This window comes from Agelaius tricolor, unplaced genomic scaffold (assembly GCF_023055355.1).
Source record: "Agelaius tricolor isolate 1412-34295 unplaced genomic scaffold, bAgeTri1.0.p SCAF_36, whole genome shotgun sequence".
NCBI classification, from domain to species: domain Eukaryota; kingdom Metazoa; phylum Chordata; class Aves; order Passeriformes; family Icteridae; genus Agelaius; species Agelaius tricolor.
Window position 1 is genome coordinate 4,528,754 of NW_027269296.1, and position 16,325 is coordinate 4,545,078.

At 46.6% G+C, this 16,325-nt stretch overlaps 1 protein-coding gene across 10 annotated transcripts in view; it reads left to right on the top strand.

The window, feature by feature from the left end:
* Positions 1-16,278, top strand: part of EYA3 (EYA transcriptional coactivator and phosphatase 3) — a 41,754-nt gene extending 25,476 nt beyond the window's left edge. For all 10 annotated transcript variants that reach the window (XM_071453538.1, XM_071453547.1, XM_071453546.1 and 7 more), the window contains 11 exons: positions 2,225-2,307; positions 4,042-4,225; positions 4,961-5,100; positions 6,630-6,713; positions 7,252-7,341; positions 7,751-7,809; positions 9,155-9,312; positions 10,919-11,033; positions 11,389-11,510; positions 11,731-11,831; positions 13,087-16,278. In XM_071453538.1, coding sequence (XP_071309639.1) covers positions 2,225-2,307; positions 4,042-4,225; positions 4,961-5,100; positions 6,630-6,713; positions 7,252-7,341; positions 7,751-7,809; positions 9,155-9,312; positions 10,919-11,033; positions 11,389-11,510; positions 11,731-11,831; positions 13,087-13,167 — 1,217 coding nt within the window. In that variant the 3' untranslated portion in view covers positions 13,168-16,278. The remainder of the gene's footprint in view (positions 1-2,224; positions 2,308-4,041; positions 4,226-4,960; positions 5,101-6,629; positions 6,714-7,251; positions 7,342-7,750; positions 7,810-9,154; positions 9,313-10,918; positions 11,034-11,388; positions 11,511-11,730; positions 11,832-13,086) is intronic.
* Positions 16,279-16,325: the final 47 nt, after the last annotated feature.

The following is a 16,325-nucleotide window of genomic DNA, read 5'->3' on the forward strand; positions in this document are numbered from 1 at the left end:
GTGGGACACAGCTGTACAATGGTGCTGAGCCACTGGAGGGGAATTTCAGTGCATGGTTCTGGCTTTGGCTCTTTGAAAATGATTGAAGCAAAGCAGATTGGGATTAATAAGGTAGAGGCAGGGATGTAATGTCTGAGGATGAGGTCTGAAATGGGGGATAAAGAAGGGAAAATAGGAAAAGAGTCATGGCATCTTTAATTCAGTACTTGTGTTTGCTGGTCTTTAAACCTCAGCCCTTCAAGTCACGTTTGGCAAATCTTTGCCAAATATTTTTGCATGATTCTGACGCATTCACAGGTAAAAGGAAGTGGCCCACAGTGCAGAAAGAATTGGTTCATCCCTGTGGTGGGAACTGTTTGAAAAAATCTGGTATGTAGCAATGTTTAGATAGAGGATTATTAAAAAGGCCTGTTGGAGGGAGACCAGAGTTAAAATAAACAACGAAGTTCATGTGTGTGAATGCCAAACCTTTTTTCTCATTTCTTAACTTCTGTCATCAATCTCAGGGGAGAAGCAGCCTGTGCAGGGCATTACAGATAAGAATCCCTTTCTGTTTCCTCTCCATGACAGCCTTGAGAGCAGTGGTGTAACAGTTTATCTTCCAAGGAGTTGCTCTGCTCTGGCTGCAGGTTTGTTCACTTAGCAAGGTTCTTTTCTGGAGAGCTGGGCTTCACAGGGGCCTAGGAAAGCACCTTCTCTTAAGGTGATAACAGCCTTGATAGTTTCCATCATGTGGAATTAATTGGAAGGAGCTTGATTTGGGAGCTGCCCCTGGTTTTGAGCAGTTGTTTTGAGGAGTGTTTGTGACAGGTTCCTGGGCTCACACAGCTGGGCTTCAACACCTGTGCAGCTGCTGTAGGTCCTTGAGTGTCTTCACTGCCATTATTGCTGGTCAGTGCAGCCCTTTTGTCTTTTTCTAAATGTTTCTGGGGCTAATTTCTTCCGTTTGCTTCTGCTTCCACAGAGATGTCACCCTTCATGTTTCTCATCTCCTGTAAATCCTGTGTATTTCTACACATCTTTTAAGATCTGTTTCTTTTCTTAACTCTTTGGAGGTGTATTTTGGATGCATTCCTCTTTCCAGGAGGCACCAGGTAGTGTTGGTGCTTGCCAAAGCACAGCATACACTTGTTAAGAGTTCATGGTGGGTCTGTTTTCCTGGGGGAGCAGGACTGAATCCTTCAGAAGTTTGAGTTCTTGGGGTGAATTTTTGTGGTGGTATTTGCAGAAAATAAGGATTTTTCCCAGAGTGTTGGTAAGGTAGGGATACTGTGAATTTCTACAAGTCTATATAAGCATCTAAAAGTGATTTTTTTTTTGTTTTGTTTTATTTGTGTGCAGAGGAAGGTGGTTTAGAAAAGAAAATCGTTCTTGGTGGCATCTGGTTTTGTACATTCTGTTTTTGTTCCTGCTGATTTAATTATATGTTATTATCCTTGTGAGTCCCAAAACCCCATGCTGGGGAATGTTTAATGGAGTGGCCCTGGGTCTGCAACCCCCCAAAAACTGCTGAACCACTGGTGTTCCCAAGTGCTGCTCTAGCAGCTTCTTTTGTGTTTTAGGAGAACTTAATGCAGTGACACAAAGCTTAGGAAACATCTTCAAGGTGGTGCCAACAACTACACATCCCTAAGAACTCATCCTGTGAGCTGCTGACAGATTATTTCAGAAAATCACATCCAAAAAGCTGTTCTAGACACAGGGATGCTGGGAGAGATGCTCACTTTCTCCAGGAGGAAACACTCTATTTCTACTATTTGAAACTTCTTAATGTTTCCTTAAATTTTAAATCTAATTAGACTAAAAATGCTAAGTTTGATGCATTTTTTAACAGAACTGATTTAAACACATTAATGTCCTTTTTCTTGATTTATTCTGATTCATTTTCAACTGCTACTGATTGATCATCAGAATGGGACTGTTATCTTATCAAATATGTAAAAACCTTTTTAATTCTACATCAATTGCTTAGCAACCATGGAGGGAAAAGGTTTCAGAACCACTGGAAAGGACTGTTTTTAAAGATGTACAAGCTCTTCTTTCCTTAAACCCAACTGAAATGTGATTGGTGTCAAAACACACCCCAGTCATTTTCTGGGTGTTGGTAGCAGAGTGCTGCTGGAAGCACAAGTGCTTGCACATTTGCCTAGTAAGTATTTATTTCACAATTTGTCATTTTTATGCTTTTCTAGAATATTTAATGCAGTAATTCTCAATTTTACAGCATCAACTACCAATGCCAGTCCAGTCTCTACATCCTCAACTGTTGTCAATATTTCCACATCAGCAGTAGCCAGCATCTCACAGGTAAAACTTCCTTGGTAAATTTATATGCACCATCTCCTTTACCTTTGTTTAACAAGTTGATCAAAATTAACATGGAAATGTCATTTCAAATGGAGCACAGTGGTACTGGAGCTGTGGGGCTCAGTGTGTAACTCAAATCACCAAATCACTCCTGCTGTCTCTTTAACCATGATGCTTCTCCCTTGGCCTTTGCAACAAACTCACTTCATCTGTTCAGAGCTGTTGTCTCCTCTGCAAATTGTGAGGTGAGGCTTAAAACTGAGATCTCTGCAAGAGAGATGGAGGGGAAGAAACAATTCAGCTCTTTTGAGGACTAAACCTGCAGGGAGGATTGGAATTGGGTGTTCTCTTGACACCTTTGTTCTCCCTCAGCAAGGACAGGAGATGAGGTTGTACACAAACAAGCCCCAACCCAGTAAAGTAGGGTGTGCATTCTGATGGTGGACTAGAACAAAGTGAGAAACTCTGCAAGCTAACAAAGACCATTTATTTCCCCTGCCTTTTTCCTCTGTGGGTGGTTGACTGCCATTCTGAGTACTTGGTTATACAGAGGAAGCCTTCAGTGTCCAGCTTTTCAGAAAGAGAATGCAGGAAGTGTGGAAAATGCAGTGGATGCACAAAAATCACTCTGTGCTTATGCTATTGCTTTTTAAACATATAAGGGGAAAAAAAAAGATTTTCTTTTAGTATTTCAGACCAAGGTATGTGGTGCACAAACCCAGGGAGCTCTTCAAGGGAATCAGGAGAGCACTGTGTACCAGAATAGTGTGATGTCACATTTTTTACTGTCAGCAGCAGAAGGTGAAATCCTCAAGCACAGCTCCAGGTGCTGAGCAATCTCCTAAATGAATTAAGTAGTTTTCATAGATGGATACCTTCCAGCATGCAGAATTATTGCTTGATTAAGTCAGCACATGAGTAAGGGCCATTTGTTCTGTAGTTGTGCCCTCAGCAAGGCCCAAGGTCACTTTCTGTCGCTGTCCAATGCAAGACAAAACCACACATTCCAGAGCACAGAGTGCACTGATGTCTTGGCATCCACTCAACTCCCCTGTTACTGTCACTTCATTCATTCTGAATTAATTTTTGCAGCCATTGGAAGCAGAGGAATGGCCCCGTGGTCACTGGTGTCCTCTGCAGAACCTGCTTGTGCAGGGGCCATTGGGCAGCCAGAGCTCTGAGCCCTTTTTGGGAATGTCTTCATGTGCAGAATGAAACAGCATAAAGTCAGACTGTGCTCTGCTGGGATTTGTTTTGGACAGGATATTGTGGTGGAGTTCACAGGGGTCCCAGGATGAGGGAAGAGATGGGAATCTTGACTCCATGTTTCAGAAGGCAGATTTATTATTTTATGATATATATATTATATTAACACTATACTAAAAGACTAGAAGAAAGTATTTCATCAGAAGGCTTGAAAGGAAAGGAATGGAATGGAATGATAATAAAATCTTATGACTGACCAGAGAGTCCAAGACAGTTGGGCTGTGATTTGCCATTAATTAGAAACAACCACATGAGACCAATCACAGATGCAGCTGTTGCATTCCACAGCAGCAGATAACCATTGGTTACATTTCATTTCTGAGGCCTCTCAGCTTCTCAGGAGAAAAGATCCTAATGAAAGGGTTTTTCATAAAATGAGTTTGTGACAGGATATTCTAATACAAAAGTCAGAGGTTCAGAGTGTTTTCTGAACGAGGTAAACTACCATCACTACCTCTTTCCCAACAGGAATATCCCACCTACACCATCCTTGGCCAGAGCCAGTACCAGACCTGCTACCCGAGCTCAGGCTTTGGAGTGGTGCCACCAGCAGACAGCAGCACGGAGAGCCTGGCCCTGGCCACCACCACCTTCCCAGAGGAGAAACCAAATGCCCTGGTGCCAGCTCGGGCAGTGCAGAGACCTTCCTCTGGTGAGGCTGGGGCTGTGGAATCCCTCTGCTAAACAGTGCAGGATGCAGGTGTGGGGAAACGTGTCCAGAGGGTACCTGCAGCATCTTGTCATGCTGGGCCCAGTGGGACACTTGCCTTCCTTGGCAGAACCTTCCTGGTGTCACTGGTGTGCAGAGTATTATGTTGGGCCAGCCAAATTTAGGTATCAGAAACCTTTATTGCTGCCATGCCAGCACTGCTCTGTGTGCCCCAGGGAGAGGGAGCACTCTGAACACCTGGCTGCAGGAGGTGATGTCCTCTGTCCCTAGGAGGGGCGTTCTTAGCAGCAGCAGAACAGGCTCCATCCCATCTCCCTGTCAGTCCTGGCCATGCTGCTTGGCCAAGGCTGTGTCTCCAGCCATCATCTCCAACATCATCACTGTTATTCTTTTATTTCAACTGTCTATTAAAATAGACATAGTTGAGTAATAGAGTAGCTCCAGGGTAGTGAAATGGCTGCTCTGCTCTGGCTTTGCTCTGCAGGCAGTAGCTGTTGCAATAGCTCAGTTCTGGGGGACTGATTGAGGAGACAGAGCTGTTTTGAAATGATGGGACAAAGAAATCATGGTTTATGTTGTAATCAGAGTTCAACTGCTACTGCATCCATATAGTAAAGTCACATCTTAGCTTTTGCTAAGGTGGTTTGTGGCCAGTGCTGTATTGGTGTTTGTTTTGAGACACAAGGAGATGAGAGCTGTGTGATTTCTTTCTTCTAGGAGATGCATCCACAAGTCCTTTGCTACCAAGAGCAACAGCAAGTAAAGAGTTAGATGAGCAAGCAAGAAAAAACATCCCTGGAAAGAACAGAGGGAAGAGGAAAGCAGATACCTCCTCCTCCCAGGACAGTGAACTGGAGGTAAATAGTCCCCAGCACTGGGGCTGTGGCTTTGTCTGCCTGAGCCACAAGAGCCTCCAGGGCTGAAGATCCTGTACCCAGACAGGGAGATCCTGTACCCATACAGGGAGATCCTGTACCCAGACAGGGAGATCCTGTACCCAGACAGGGAGATCCTGTACCTAGACAGGGAGATGTACCTAGACAGGGAGATCCTGTACCCAGACAGGGAGATCCTGTACCTAGACAGGGAGATGTACCTAGACAGGGAGATCCTGTACCTAGACAGGGAGATCCTGTACCCAGACAGGGAGATCTTGTACCTAGACAGGGAGATCCTGTACCCAGACAGGGAGATCCTGTACCCAGGCAGGGAGATCCTGTACCTAGGCAGGGAGATCCTGTACCCAGACAGGGAGATCCTGTACCCAGGCAGTGAGATCCTGTACCTAGACAGGGAGATCCTGTACCCAGGCAGTGAGATCCTGTACCCAGACAGGGAGATCCTGTACCCAGACAGTGAGATGTACCCAGACAGGGAAATCCTGTACCTAGACAGTGAGATCCTGTACCCAGACAGGGAGATCCTGTACCCAGACAGGGAGATCCTGTTCCTAATGATCTGTCCCAGCACTACCACATCCACCCAGAGAAGGAGCTTGTCTGTCTCCACTTGGAATCTCCCATGCTGCAAATTTCCCCTTCTTCCACAGCAATTTTCCATCTGCCACTACTGAAAAGAATTTGTCTCTATCTCCTTTGCAGTCCCTTTCAATTAGTTGTGGTCTCCTGTTGGATATCCTTTAGTCTCCTCTTTGCTGAGAAGAGCCATCCCAGTTTCCTTAGCCTCTCCTGTGGGCTGCTGACCATCTCAGTAGCATTTTGCTGGCAACTCTCATTTCCTCACAGATCCCTGGGACCAGGGATGCAGTCTGGGGTGACCTTCCCAGTGCCAAATAGGTTGAGACAGCCCCTCCTTTCTGGCACACATGGCACACTCCTGCAGGAAAGTCACTGCTCCACAGGGTGAGGTGGCTGCTGGCTTGTCCTGGTGTCCAATTTGCCCTCCAGCTCCTTCAGCCTGGACTAGTCTGAGGGGTTTTTCCACCCCACCTGTTGGCCCAGCTCTCAAAGTCCTTCTGTACCAAAACTCTGCCATTCCTCATGGCAGCCCATTGCCTTATTTGTAACAAAGTTTTCTCTGACAAACACCAAGGGCATGCACCTGCTGCTCTCCAGATCACAGGAAGTACACTTCACCTCAGCAGGCCTCTAAAATTCATTAGCACTTTAAGCTTTACTTTCATAACTATAAAAGCAAAGAGAAGCTTTTGAAATAGTTTGACCAAACAGCCATAGCCTGAATGTGTGCTTATAAATAAACTCCACTGCAGTAAACTGAAGAGTTGAATGTGTTCAGCCTGTAAGATGACAGTTGTTCATACCTGTTAGAGCATACTGCAGCTAACCACAAAATTAAAACCTGTTCCTTTGTTGCAGTTCAGTGCCTGGAATATCTCAGCTCTAACCTCCTGTTGTTCTCTCTGCAGCGGGTGTTCCTCTGGGACCTGGATGAGACCATCATCATCTTCCATTCTCTTCTCACAGGGTCTTATGCTCAAAAATATGGCAAGGTAATGCTGTCTGTTCCATGGAAGAAAACCTATTTCTGTCATGCAGAATTAAATGTTAGTCTTTGGACAAGGAGTAGTTTGGTTTATTTTAAACTCTCTATGGTGGTACTTTTGAGTTGTTGGTAGTTTGGAGCAGGGAAAAAACTAAATTTGGCTTTATACAGAGCTAGGACATGGACATCACCACCATGGCCCTTCTTACATTGCAAGTCTGTCAAACTGGTTTCATCCTCACTGGGAATAACTGAGGTCCTTGCACACAGGGGAAAGAAGTGTTTTTTCTCTGCAAAAAACACTGTAGATTTTTGAATGTTTTGTATGTGCTCACTGTGAAAATGTAACAGTCTCTCCTGTGGGGCACTAAAGTGTCTGGTGTTTTTGGTTTTTTAATTCAGTTGTTTAAAATACTAGGGAAATTGCAGTTAACACCATTGAATGTAGCTGGAATTATGCCAGGTTTGATATACAGTGGAAAACTCTGCAATTTAACTGATGAGAGATTCATGACAATTCCCTCCTTCTTTTTGTGTTTTTCCAGGATCCAACTCTAGTGATTGGCTCAGGTCTGTCCATGGAGGAGATGATTTTTGAAGTTGCTGATACTCACTTGTTTTTCAATGACTTGGAGGTACCTGGCAAATGTGTTTGAAAGGCAGAACTCCACGTTAGCATGTCACAATTACACTTCATTCTCTGAGGGCTCTGTGCTCCAGAGCCTCTACTGCTTGTTGTAAGCACAGCCAGATCAGGGGGTCACTCTTAGCTGAGGGGAATTCTGCAGCCTTCCAGTGTCAGGAGCTCTCTCAGTTTCTGCTGGGTTTTTGCTTGAAGCTGTATAAATAGAAAGAGTGATGTCTGATCCATCCTGGATTTGCATTTCTGGACTGGTGAGCACTTGGCAGTGTGGCATGGCTTGTTGCTGTTGGGAAGTGTGAAGGGATTGGTTTCTATCACAGTTTCTTTAGTCTGTAAATGTCAGTGTGTTTCTGGATTACCACAACATGACTTTATTTTTGGGGTTTTTTTGTCTTTAACAGGAGTGTGACCAGGTACACATAGAAGATGTGGCATCTGATGACAATGGCCAGGATCTAAGGTTGTACTGATGAATGCAGGAAATGTATTGCTGATGTAATCAGGTTTTGTGAAGACTTCAAATGCAGATGGAGTTCAGGGATGGAGCTCAGCATTGTGCCAGGGAATGAAACCTGGCACAGTGTTTGTTTGGTGGGGGACATTTCTTTGAAGACCTAAAGAGCATTAAGGGTTTTGAAATGATATTGTGAATTACATTGGCCACTGCTGAATGCTGCCTCTGTGCTCAGTGACAAATGAGGAATGGAGAATCAGCACTTCAGATCTCCTGATGACAGCATTAGATTAGTAACCTAATCTAATGGTTACTCTAATTAGATTAGTGGAAAAAGTCCCTGCCTATGGCAGGGGTTTAGAATGAGATGATCTTGAAGGTCCTATCCAACCTGAACCATTCTATGATTCCATGATCTTGACCTTTGGAAGTCCCCCTGTGGTTTGCATCCCTCTGGGAGCTTATGGTGCTCACTATCAAACAGGGGCAGGAAGGTTTTTTACTGAGCTGAGCTGGCTCATGAAAAAGTCTGAGAAAGGTGTGTCAGGGAGAAAGAAATACAGGAAAAGTGGTGAAGCAGGACTTGATTTCTGCAGTTATAAACTGGTGAAGCAGCTCATCTGCTTGTGAAGCTGCAGTTGTGATGGAGGGGTATGGATGCTGTGCTTGGAAGATGTGCTGAGGATGAGGAAGGGGTCGGTGGGAAGGATGCTCTGTATGCAGAGGAGTGAGCAGCCAAAGAATAAAGGAAGGTTTTGTAGTGGAAGGTGTGAAGGGAGTTGTATCAGTGCAGCAGCTGGGTGTCAGCATTCCCACAGGAGCCAGGCTCTGCTCTCCAGGGTGCTTGTGCAGCTCCTCTCTGAGGTGTTCTCCAGCTGCTGCCATCACAGCCTCACCAGAAATGCCTCAGTAGTTCTGCTGCTGTGGCACACCTAATGTGGGTGTGAGGGCCCCAAGGACAAGGGAAGAGATGAGAATCTTGACTCCATGTTTCAGAAGGCTGATTTATTATTTTATGATATATATTATATTAAAAGAAAATGATATACTGTAACTATAGTAAGAGAATAGAAGAAAGGAGACATCAGAAGGCTAGAAAAGAATGAATAATAAAAGAGAGTCTGACACAGCTGGACCATGATTGGTCATCAAGTAAAAACAACCCACATGGAACCAGTCAAAGATGCACCTGTTGGTAAGCAACCTCCAAACCACATTCCAAGCAATCAGATAATTATTGTTTCCATTTTGTTTCTGAGGCCTCTCAGCTTCTCAGGAGAAAATCCTAGCAGAGGTATTTTTCAGAAAACGTGTCAGTGACACACCTAACACATCTGCTTTCCTGGAACAGCAACTACAACTTCTCCACGGATGGGTTCAGTGGCTCGGGCAGCACTGCCAACCACAGCTCCTCGGTGGGCGTGCAGGGCGTGGACTGGATGAGGAAATTGGCCTTTCGCTACCGCAGGGTGCGCGAGATCTACAACAAATACAAAACCAACGTCGGAGGTGAGACTGAGGCCAGACTCCAGCCTTCCTCAGAGCTTTGGCTTTCCTGGTGTGGGATATGAGGAGTGAAGCATTCTCCTAGTGCTAGCTGGGATCAAATTCCCACGAGGGTACTTCCAAAACTGAGCCGTGTGCCCCAGTGCAGGCTGTGATTTATGTGGAGATAAGGATGGGCACTCAGTCCTTGTGGCAAAGGGCTTGGTGCAGATAGTTTCCCTTTGCTAATTGGGTGTGAAAGGCTGCCTGGCACTCTGCTCAGCTGTGGCCTGAATTTGCCCTGCTGCTCAGGAGCTCTCATTCATGTCTCCACAAAGTCTGCCTTTGCTCATGCCATTGTCAGGAAATACAGTGGTCACCCCTGGGCTGTCAGGCCCACAGTTTGATAGGACTTCTCTGCTCTCTCTCCACAAAGTCACTTAAATCCACAGTTTGATAGGACTTCTCTGCTCTCTCTCCACAAAGTCACTTAAATCCACAGTTTGATAGGAATTCTCTGCTCTCTCTCCACAAAGTCACTTAAATCCACAGTTTGATAGGACTTCTCTGCTCTCTCTCCACAAAGTCACTTAAGGCCTTCTAGTTTTGTTTCCAACTCCAAAGCAATCATAATCATGCAAACCATAGTGAGCAAATGGAGATGAATTTTCTGTTTAGTCTGAATCTTGGCATTGCCATCCCTGGAAAAGGAACCTTGCTGGAGCAGCTCATCTGGTAGAGTGGCTTGGCCTGGTTCCTTGTGGGCTTGGGTACTCTTTGCCTACACAAAAACCTTGATAAATGGTTTTTTTGGGACATATTTTTTAAAAACCAGCTGTTCAAAGTTACAGCTTTCAGCCTTAAAAATCTGCCAGTATAGGTCTGCATTTCAGTGTGCTGCAGTTACCTGATTTCTTGTAGGGGGGATCAGATCATGATTTCATATTTTGCTTATGGGAAACATGGATGCAGAGTTTTTCAGGACCTGTGGGAAGTTACACGATGAAGCAGCTGTCAGTGCAGCCTGCTGTGGGTCCCTGTGTGGCCTCAGTGTAGCAAAGGCTGCAGTGAGGGGGGCTCAAACCTCATGGATGGACATTGGAGGGATGTGCAGGCTCCATGTGCTCCTTTCTTGCTGTGTTTTCTGTCAGGAGCAGAAATGGGCTTCACTTCTGTCTGCTTTTAATTCAAAACTGGAGGCTTGAAGAAAATTATATCTAAAAGCAATTACAAGCATGGGAATAAAATAAAGGGGGGTAATTAAAAAACAAAGATATATAAAAGGGCTTCAAGTGGAAAGGGTCCTTGGAAAGCAGAAAGTCAGAGAGAGAGACTGTAGGAGCTCCTTCCCCTGCTCTGTGGCCTTGGACTCCTGCTACTGCAAGTGCTTTGTACAAGGGAAGTGTCTTTGTTTGTATCCTGAAAAACTGCTTTGAAATAATTGCAGATAAGTCTCTGCCCAGTTGCCATGGTCAGAGTCCTGGATGGATGTCTGGGCTCATTCTTGTATTGTTTATTGCAGAGCAGGCAGTTATCTGTTGCAGGCAGTTGTGTTATTTATTGCAGAGCACTGGGGACAGCCCTCCCCGTGTCACACTTGCCAGGCAAACACGTGTTCCTCACCTTGCAGGCCTGCTTAGCCCACAGAAGAGGGAAGCTCTGCAGAGACTGAGGACTGACATAGAAGTGCTGACAGATTCCTGGCTGGAAACTGCATTAAAATCCCTGCTGCTCATCCAGTCCAGGTATGGAACCTGGAAGTGCATGTGAGGCTTTCTCAGCCCTTTCTGGCCCTGGGGTGCAGACTGTGCTGGGCACTGCCCCTGTCACACTGCTGCCAAGTGACTGAGGGCAGAAACTCACCTATTTCTCTGCTGCAACACCTGTAATTAGCAAGTTCCCCATGCTCACCAAATGGTTTTTCTGATAGGGAATTCTGCCAGAAGTAAACAAGTAAAAATTGCAAAACTTGTCCTAAAATGCCTCCTGAAAGCAGGACAGCAAAGCACATGGCAGCTGGGGAAGCTGATCAGACTGCCTGGAGCAGTCCTGGCACCACTGCCTGTAGATGTGCTGTTAAAAGTGTTTTTCTTCTTTCAGAAAAAACTGTGAGAACATCCTGATCACAACCACCCAGCTGATGCCAGCTCTTGCCAAAGTTCTTCTGTATGGATTGGGCGAGGTGTTTCCCATTGAAAATATTTATAGTGCTACAAAAATAGGTAAGGGAGTGTGCCAAGTCTGGCATTGTGCCATCTGCTGAGGGTTAGCTGGGATCTTTACAAGGGGAAATGCCATTTCTGCAGCTGAGCTGCTCATGCTGTGATTCACTTCTGGCCTTGGGAGCTGAACTGGGTGCTACCCCTGCCCAGCAAGACAAGAAGTGTTTCTGTACTGGGAGGAAGGGAGCTATTGAGGCTCTGTTTCTCCTGTCTTTGGCAGGGAAGGAGAGCTGCTTTGAGAGGATCGTGTCACGGTTTGGGAAGAAGGTCACGTACGTGGTGATCGGAGATGGCCGTGACGAGGAGGTGGCAGCCAAGCAGGTGGGTGTGACTGCAGAGCTGGGGCAGTGCAAGGGGAGCTCCCTGCCAGCCTTTCCCTACAAGGACTCTCCTTCCAAGGCTGAACTCTTCAGGCCAGGGCAGCCAGGAGCAAAGTTTGCCTTTGATGCAAGAGATCTTCCATTGTGTTTGTGTTAAGATGGGCAGTTTTCTGGCTCCTGCATGTTTAAAGTTTCTCTTTTACTGTTGCCTAGGATTGCATATGACACTGTCCCTGTCAGCAGTGTCTTAGTGTAGCATGTTGGATGTAGCATGTTGAAAGCTTGGACTCAGTCATCTTGTGTGGTGTTGTGAGGTCCCAAGGACGAGGTGAGAGATGAGAATTTCTCAGAAGGCTGATATATCATATCACATCATATCACATCACAGTTATCATGTCATATATTATGAAATTATATCCTAGAACTATACTAAAGAAAGAGGAGGGATACATCAGAAGGCTTAACAAGAATGATCATGAAAGCTCGTGACTGACTCCTCAGAGTCTGACACAGCTGATGGTGATTGGTCATTAATTAAAAACAATTCACATGGAACCAATCAAAGATGCACCTAAATGATCTCCAGACCACATTCCCAAGCAATCAGATAATTATTGTTTTCATTCTTTTCTGAGGCCTCTCAGCTTCCCAGGAGAAAATCCTGGGTTAAGATGATTTTTCAGAAAATATCATGGTGTCAATCTTGGATGTCCCTTCCACCCTTGATGATTCTGTGGTTCTGTATGCTGATCACAGCCTGTGGCTATCAGGATATTGCAGTTTCTCAGGAGCTTGGAGGAGTCAGGGCTCAGGAACAGCAGCAGGTCAATGCAGCACCTGCCATTAGGCTGATTACAAACAAGGAGCAGAGAGATTGATCGGTTTGGACAGGCCTGGATGAGTTGTTCAGTTGTGCTCATTAGTAGTGAAGTGCAAACATGACTGTCAGGACCTTGACTCTGCAGGCTTCACACACATGTGCCAGAGCTGTCAGCCCTGGACAGGCATTCCTGGCTGCAGCAGCAGCTCCCAGCCAAGGTTTCCATTGTGAGCAGCTGACAGTCAGTGCTGGTGCCTGTCACACACAGCTGTGCACATAAGATGGGCTCCAGATACAGATGTGCACATGGCTGAGGCCTGTCCTGAGAGTGGTGAGCTCAGAGCCACCACACTGCACAGCCCTGCAGCTCCACCCCTCCTGCTTCCAGCTCAGCTGGGAATCCCTGCATAAACCTGGCTGTCCTCTCTCCTTACAGCACAACATGCCATTCTGGAGGATCACAAATCACGCTGACCTCGTGTCCCTTCACCAAGCCCTCGAGTTGGACTTCCTGTAAGAAGCTGGAGCAAAGACGCGCCTGCAGCTCCCGCCAGCCCTCTCCATTTCTGGGGGGACAGAAATCTCACGTGTTTGGGGACTCACCTTTCAGCTTGATGAAGAAAACATACCTAATGCAAACTGTACAGTGGAATATGACAGCAGGTGTTCCTTGGGAGCAGCAGCCCTGCCAAGTCCAAGGTGTCCTGTGAAGAAGCCCTGGACTCAGCAGAGCTTGAGCTTGTCTGCAGAAGGGACTTACAGAGCCAGCTGAATGCCTCTGGCCTCCAGAGGGAGGGGCCATCAAACAGCAGATTTATGTGTAAGAGCCTTCTTCTTTCTATTCAGCTTAGTTGTAGAACCCAAGTAAACACAAAAATTTATTTTTATAGGAAAACGCTGATGGCAGAGCTTAAACCTCCCTTGTTTTGCAAAGCCGAAGAGCTATGGGGTTTTTTTTTCATAGGAAATATTAATGAAAATGTCAAAAATACCTCTATTGCTGTAAAATGTGTCCTCTCTCCTTCCCTGGGTGTTCAAAACAGTTAATTTATTACAATGTCCTTATGTTATTTCCTCAGTGTGGGATTACTGGAAAATATAAAGGTAAGGGAATGCTTCTGGAATATGTGGTTCCTTGTAGAGGCAAGTATTGGCGTTCTGAATTGATCCCAGTGGCTTCTAGTCCATGTGTGCAGAAGCCCTTTTAGCCAGCAGGAGATCACTGGATTTCAGCCTTTGGACTGTAGATCCCACAGATTTTCCATGCAAAGAAAAATGAAATTGCCTGTGAACATCAGCTACAGCAGACTGGTGCAGACTGCTCAGATGTGAACTGGGTCCTCACCTGGACTAGGAATAATCTAATTCCTAAATCCTCATGAATGTTGCAGAGAAGACTCTGGCTATGGTATAACCTTCACCTCTGTGTTCCTGATCCTATTTGTAAGTTCCTTTTAGTAGAATCAGATTCAATTTTCTTATATTCTTTGCATTAACCTAACTACATAGTGACAAACAAATGCCTTGTTAAGAGGGACTTAATTTTCTAAGACACTGTGACTTGGCAGCATGGAGCACTTGGGAGGGATGGTGATGCTGGTTTTTCTGCAACTGTCTCAGAACAGAGGCTGGAGTCAGTGACCTGCAGCTGCCCTGGCCAGAACAGCCAGCAAGGACTGGGGCTGGCACAGGGGCTGCTTTTGTGCCAACTCAGGCTGTGTTTGGGGGTCTCCCCCATGTACCCTGATGGCACCAGATCAGCCCTGAGGACAGGAGTGTGCTGTGCCCAGAACCTGCTGCTGCTGCTGCTCCTGCAGAGCCAGACCTGTGACCCCTCCAGATCATGGTCATCAGCCCCACATCAGCCACTGGCAGACAGGGCTGAAAGTCTGGCACTGCAGGGAGGACACTGACCCCTTTGCTGTGCCCTTACAGGCAGGGTGTGTTTGCTGCATTCCTTTCATGGCTTTAATTACTGAGGGTTCATTTCCATCAGTGCAGGGGGAGCTGCTGGGCCAGCTGTGCACAGACTCTGCTGTGCCCTGGGAGCATCCTGGGCCAGCTCCAGTGACCAAGGGGCAGAAGGTGCCTAGAGCCAGGAGTTTGGATACCTCGTGCTCAGGGACTGCACCTGGGAGCTTTATTTGACATGGTACCAGCTCCACTTTCCCTTTGGGTTTGTTTTCGGTTTTTTTAGATTAATTAAATTGGAATCAAAGGCGATTCTCTTTCTCCAGGGTGGTCACTGGAGTCAGGAGTGATCTGCTTTCCATTCAGCTCCTGGCCAGGTGTTGGCATCCCAGGTGGATACTGGGTCTGTGTATTTCCCCAGGAGCTCTGCAGCAGGAACATGTTGTCTGTGTGGGAGCTGCTCATCCATGAGCAAAGTCTGAGGAGTCTGCTGTGGGTGTCACTGGGCAGCTCAGCAGAGGGTGAGGAACAAACAGGGAGCCCAGGGAGCAAACAGGCTGTGCTGGCAGTGCTCAGCAGTGGGTTTGGAAAGGGGAGCAGCACCCAGGGGTGTTCTCTGTCTGCACCTGTTCAAGGCAGCTGAGCCAGCTCCAGCTCCATAGAGTCCAGTTCCTCTGGGACCCTGGGAAGTGCCAGAGCTGTGGTGAGGAGCAGCTGCCAGGGCTGGAAATGTCACCAGAGGATCAGGACTCAGTCACAGAAGAGTCTGTGCTGATGCTGAACATCCCTCAGCCCATCCAAAGGTCTCCTGTAAGCAGAGCTGTCCCAGCCTGTGCAGCAGCCTGTTGGCAGCATATCTCATACTCCAGCTGGCTGAATTTGGGATTAAAACCTGTGCCTTAACCTCCCACCACCGGCAGGGCCGAGCAGCCCACGAGCTTTGCTCCTGTGGGAAGCAGAGCTGTGCTGGAGAGGGGCTGGGTTTCCCCAGGCACTGGCAGCAGGTGCTGCACCTGCAGGCCTGAGCTGCCTGGCAGCTGGCTGTGCTTTGTGTTTGTTTACTTCAAATGTTTTAAGGAAATTTTAAGATGTTGGTAAAATTTTAGCCGAGCGTGGAACTCGCAGCCACTGACATTTCATACTGGTATTTATATGATGTTTCCTTGAATGTATGTAAAGTACTTTTATAACAGGAGGTTGATGGTACATTTCTGTGTTTGTTAATAAAGGGGTGACCTGGCTATTTTATTTTTTCTTCTACTGGCTGAATTTAAGCCTTTTCCTGTCTCTTTTGAGGCAAGAACAGCATCTCTGTCCAAGCATTGATTTTCTCCTGTCTCTGTCACCAGTTCAGCTACAGTCAGGTCAGGGGTAATGGGAGAGCAAACCTGAACACCTGAAGGACAGTCAGCCTGCAGGCCCAGAGCACCTGAGCTTACCTGGGTGCTGCTGGCTTCCCCTTCAGCTTCAACACAGCCACAGAGGCTTTAAAAACCACCTGATCCACTGATAGTTGTTGCCTCCAACAGCCCTTGGGGACATTCTGTGCTGGCACTGGTGGGAAGCAGCAGGACCCCTGGAGCCCACAGCACCTCTGTTGCTCTGCTATGAGGGGTGATCTCAGGTGCTGCTGGCTGTGGGGCCTTTGCCTGTTCATGGTCTGTAATGGGAACTGTCCTGTGAACTGGAAAAAGTAATAAAGTCTTTATTTTCTATAGTCACTGCTTCAGCCTGTTCTCTGCCCCTGTGACAGCTCAAACCAGG